This window comes from Juglans microcarpa x Juglans regia, chromosome 7S, assembly GCF_004785595.1.
Source record: "Juglans microcarpa x Juglans regia isolate MS1-56 chromosome 7S, Jm3101_v1.0, whole genome shotgun sequence".
Classification (NCBI taxonomy): Eukaryota; Viridiplantae; Streptophyta; class Magnoliopsida; order Fagales; family Juglandaceae; genus Juglans; species Juglans microcarpa x Juglans regia.
In genome coordinates, this window is record NC_054607.1 from 14,316,826 (window position 1) to 14,322,259 (window position 5,434).

The 5,434-nt window shown below is 35.2% G+C and overlaps 1 protein-coding gene and 1 long non-coding RNA gene across 2 annotated transcripts; both read right to left on the reverse strand.

Annotated features, from left to right (window-relative positions):
- Positions 1-2,853: 2,853 nt before the first annotated feature.
- Positions 2,854-3,507, reverse strand: LOC121241711. Its single transcript, XR_005935759.1, has 2 exons — positions 3,385-3,507; positions 2,854-3,168 (listed from the first exon to the last, which is right to left on the reverse strand). It is a non-coding gene; the product is annotated as an uncharacterized LOC121241711 (long non-coding RNA).
- A 214-nt stretch (positions 3,508-3,721) lies between these two features.
- On the reverse strand, positions 3,722-4,523 carry LOC121241709. The gene is made up of 2 exons (XM_041139595.1): positions 4,080-4,523; positions 3,722-3,880 (listed from the first exon to the last, which is right to left on the reverse strand). The coding sequence occupies exons 1-2, from the start codon at positions 4,418-4,420 to the stop codon at positions 3,823-3,825; spliced, it is 399 nt and encodes a 132-aa protein (XP_040995529.1). The 5' UTR covers positions 4,421-4,523; the 3' UTR covers positions 3,722-3,822.
- Between the last annotated feature and the right edge of the window lie 911 nt (positions 4,524-5,434).

Sequence of the window (5,434 nt, forward strand, 5' to 3'; positions counted from 1 at the left end):
TGGTATAATGTTATAATATATAATATTATCTTAATAATATTAGTACTTATCCTAATACTATTGAAAATATACTAATACTATACACTAATACTATATATAATGGAAAAACAATTCACAGTATAGGTAAAGGATGCCATCAAAACGACAACGAAGAAATGTGTCTCTGTCAAGTCCAAGTCCCGAACCCATTGAGAACTCCCCACTCGAGGAATCCGCTCCTGGATATCAAGTTAACAGGCAAGAGAACAACAGCCAATCGACACCTACCAGTAAGGAAATATTGTCGTTGATAATTAATTATATAGTTAATACGTTTGTCTCAATAACTATATAACTATAATTATACTATTATCATATAGTTGATGCATCTGCACGTCATGGTCATTACTATACACATGGCATCTCTCTTGAGAAAAATAGAAGGCATGAAAAACTCAAGATCACCATTCTTGATAATTCTACTGGAGGAGTGGATGATAGTGCAGCAGCACTTTCCTTCTTTATTGGCATAGTAGTTAGAGCTTGTGCTCTATTTTATGTGCGCTCATGGCGAGATGTTCCGAATGAGATTAAGGAACACAATCGAAGTCATGTGCTGGTGAGTTTACTTTAAGAGTACATTTTTTGCCTTGATTAATATATTATAATGTTTACCTGATTCACTTATTAGGATGAATTTGACCTCGACTTTGGCTGTAACAAGCATTTGAGAACCGTGAATGAGTTTATGGCTATACTATTCTGACATCACAAGGGACAATTTCATGACTACTTCAAGAAGTTTGAGACGTTGCTAGAGGTTGCGCAGTCCCCTTTACAGCATATGAAGTTAGATGATTGGAGAAAGTGTTGTGATCTTTTCGCATCTCCATATTATTAAGTATTTTACATTTATATCTTTTAATTATTTACATTCATATTCGTTCTATATATTATATGTATATATATTATAATTAACATTTTTAATTAATTTTGTAGCACTTGAGTTCTACAAATGCATAGAATAGATCCACTCTGACTGTCTACCATTGTGCCCGTTTCAAGGTCATTCCACTGTCTTGCTAAAAAAATGATAATTAAAAAATTATAGAACTCATTTATTTTGTTGATATTCTTTTATTTAAGTACTAACATTATCTTTTTAAAATTGCTAATGTCGCTTTGTTAGAAACGTGATGATCCTGAAAACTTTTCCCTCATTCATGTTTATGTTGCTGCTCACATTAATGAGCATAGTGAGTGGATGGATCCTGTCACTGCAGATAATTATGTAATTAGTATTAATTTTGTTAAATAAATTATGCAACATGTGAATAATTTATTTTCTATTTCTATTTCTTTTAATACATTACTTATTAACGATTATTACCTTTCAAATTGCAGGAAAAAATGATGGAGATGTAGTCAGCTTCTAGAGAATCGTCTCCTAGTGACATAGACATATTCACGCAAAGTGCTCAGACCGCAGTCTAGTATGACAAGAGCTTTGGGACAATCTTTCAAGCATAGATGTTCATCCCCCTCAACCTCATCGACTTCACAAATTAATAATCTTATCAAAAATTTAGAAGCTGCACAGCGTGAGAATGATTATATGAGGTTGAGACAGCAAGAGTTAGAGTATCTCTTATAACGACAATCTCATTTAGAGACGCGTTTGTAGGACCATAGAGAGACCAAGAGGAAAGAATACACATTGAAGTCCAAGAGCAAGTGCAGCGAGTGATGATGGTGCAAATAGAGCGTGTTATGTCGTTGTAATAGAATCGCAGTGGGCGAGGAAAAAAAAAAGAAATAAAGTTTATCAAGGTATATAACTAATTTTAATATCTAATTTTGAAATTTTATAAGACATTGTTAGTTGTTAATTGTTGGTGTGTAATATGATACAATTCGTATGTTTTTAAATTTTATGAAATTAGTATTTCTGATCTGTACGTTCAAACATTGGTTCACATTCGAACCAATGTTCGAATGTGAATACAAATAATTATATAGTAACATTCGAACATAGGCCTCAACGTTTGAACGTACTCATCCTCAAATGAACAAAGCATTTGAATGATTAAACGATTAACGTTTGAACAAACTTCTGAACATACCACTTGCATTCGAAAGCTTCTTTATTTACATTAAAAATAACGTTCGAACGTTAAACCCGTTATGTTTGAATATTGATCCCTTAACGTTCGAATGAAAATTTGAACGTTTATTGTAATTAACGTTTGGATGCATAAACCTTGGAACGTAAATATGATACGTTCGAACGTGAATAAACAAACGTCAACTTCTGTCATTCAAACGCCAATCAGTTGGGTTGTCGTTCGATCATTACTTTTTGTGACAGATTTCAACCGTAACAAAAAAAAGGAACGTTTGAACGTTAAACCAAACGGAACACCTCCAACCGTCACTAAAAATATTTTTAGTGACAGTTCAATAGTAGACCGTCACCAATTGTTTTCTGTGACACACATTAGGTGACAGTCGTGGTGATGGTTTCAAACCGTCACCAAATATCTTTAGTGACATTTTGTTAATTTTTAGTGACGGTTTCTTCTATCACAAAAGACATTGTATTGTAGTGATGATAAAAAAAGAAAAGAAAAAAAAAAGGCAGGCTTGGGGATACTTAGAGTGAAGCATGCAAGTATTTTCAACCATTTTCATGTTTTATTGCTGCACCTAATACTCCAGAGTTATTTAAAAATATATATATATATATATATGCTACAGTAATTGGATTTGGTTGCAAATCAAAATAATGAAGACTTATCAAAAAATCTTCTTAGAACTTTATTTTTCTCCGCTAGATTCATGAAGCGGCTGATGGGCTAGTTTAAGAACTTCTACATCAACAATACCCGTTATTTCGATGGCGTTTGTTAAGTTTAGCTCTTATTTGGTTTCAGCTCATAATTGGAGTGATTATGAGAGGGAAGATCAGCGGATTTGGATGGACCATGATAGCTAAGAGTCGAGGATTGTTGCAATAATACTGAGATGATCGTGATCTGCAGCCGTGAGACCGGCAACCTGAACCTGACAGTTGGGCGCAGGCCTATCAAAGAACCAAAACCCGCACTAGCCAGATGCTTCAGGCCAGAGGTGAACAACAGCAATACTTCTGGTGCCGCTGACTTCGCGCAACTGAATTGCCGATATTGACTCCGTAACATATAAAATAAATAATAAAACATATTTGTTAGTTTTGATCGGAATTCAAATTTTGACCTATACTCTATTTTATTTAAATAAATATTTTACTTATCGAACTCACTCATTGACGAAAATCCTGCCCACATATGAAGAAGAGTGTTAACATTTTTAACAAATAATAAAATTACCTATTCTTATTAATTCAAGTACAGGTAAAAAAAATACCGGAATATGGTCGAATAACTCCAATCCGTAGACCTCTGTTTATGTGGCATCCAAGACGCGTCCTCTCCCCGAGTAGATCTTTTCACCATAAAAAACACGTCATATGACCGGATCTTTTCCCAGTGACCGGATTATTGCGCACATCATCCCAACCTGTGTATTAGGCTAAGACGTTTCGTAGATGCCCATAAACAAGGCATGAGTTGGGATACAGTGTCTGCTACCCCCACAGGCCACAGGGCTCCCAAAAAAGAAAAGAAAAACTAAACTTGCAGAGAAATAACGGATGAAAAAATATTTGAATGATACTGCGCAATCCATTCCCAAGAAAACGGAATTTATAAATATTCTTGCATTATATTAAATCCATCCACAATACCAATGTACAGAAAATAAATATAAAGCAAAACAAAAAGAAAGAAGGACCGCCGATCGAACTCAGAACATAAACGGAGTGGGTGAGATTGCTGGAAAGAAAATCGGCATGGAGTTGTTCCTGGAAACAAACATATCAACATATCACCAGATAATTCAGCAAGACCATAACACAAATACTGATCCCTTTAAAAGCCAAGGGAAAACTAAACACTGTTCGATCCCTTCGAAACTCAATTCGTTTGGGAACGAAAAACAAAATCTAACAAACAATTACTACAACCCAAAACACTGCAGGAATCCTAAACACACGTACGCACCTGAACTCGTCTCTGTGAGTGAGAGAGCGAGAATTGGGCAGAGATCTAGATTTACAAGAAAATTTATTTCCCGAAACCCGTTCTCTGTTTTCGTCGACTTTGTCCTCGGATATCATCGAAAGCGCTGGCCTCCAATGCTTAGCAGACGCGGACCTGGGACCTGCAGTCCGCCTATTGCGCCTGGAGGAAGGCAAGGTGAGCGACACGTAGGCGTTGGTGTTCGCTTCCTCCTGCGGCGGCGCAGGGGTGCCTTTGGGACGGTAACATGACCTGAAGAACTTCATTGTTTTTGCGCCGTGAAGATGGTGGAAACGTTTTGGGACTTTGCAGAGAATGATCATATATATATATATATATATATATATATATATATTTATGGTTTATTATTTGTGTGCGTGATCTTGTTGTTAGTGTTTCACTTGGAACGGAATCTTTGACATTTAGGTTTGTGGGGTTTCTTGGAGAGGTTTTGTTGTGTCTATATTGCTTTCCGAAGTATTGTAGGATTTGTTGCTATCCGTTGATGTCACGCAACGATTCTTCGGCTTCTTATTTCTTAAAGGTATTTATACGGATCATATACATAAAGGTTATGGTGATAATAGTCAAAATATTACTATGGAATTATATATCCTAGAAAAACCCGAGTGTTGAGTCTGTTCTAGTCAAATATTTCTGGTCTATCCTTCAAAGAAATGTTTGTGGGTTAAATCATGCATGATAAGTGCTGACTTGGATAAAGATTCTTTTATAAATATTAACCTTATCCACAATAAATTATTCTTTTATGTGTGTGTGTCTATATATATATATATATATATATATATATATATATCAATAGTTGATCTAAATAAGGATGGATGATCATAGAGCTGCAACCGTGTACAATTCATTTCACAATTAATCGATGCATGTCATTGTATTAAAAATAAATTTTAATTTTATAAAACTACTCTTCATTCAGTATAGAGTAATTATCTTTGAGAATGTTTACCAGACTAATTTAAAGTACTACTGTGAGACACTACAACACAATTTATCTTTGGTGACAGAGAAAATCGTCACAAAAAATTGCCAAAACGTCACTAAAGATATTTGGTGACGGTTTGAAACTGTCACCTAATGTGCGTCACAGAAAAAAATTGGTGACAGTTTACTGTTGAACCGTCACTAAAAATATTTTTAGTGACGGTTGGAGGTGTTCCGTTTGGTTGAATGTTCGAACGTTCCCTTTTTTTGTGACAGTTGAGAACCGTCATAGAAAGTAACATTCGAACGTCCAATTGAATGTTTGAACAGCAACCCGACAGATTGGCATTCGAATGAGAGAAGTTGACGTTCGTTGATTATAGTTC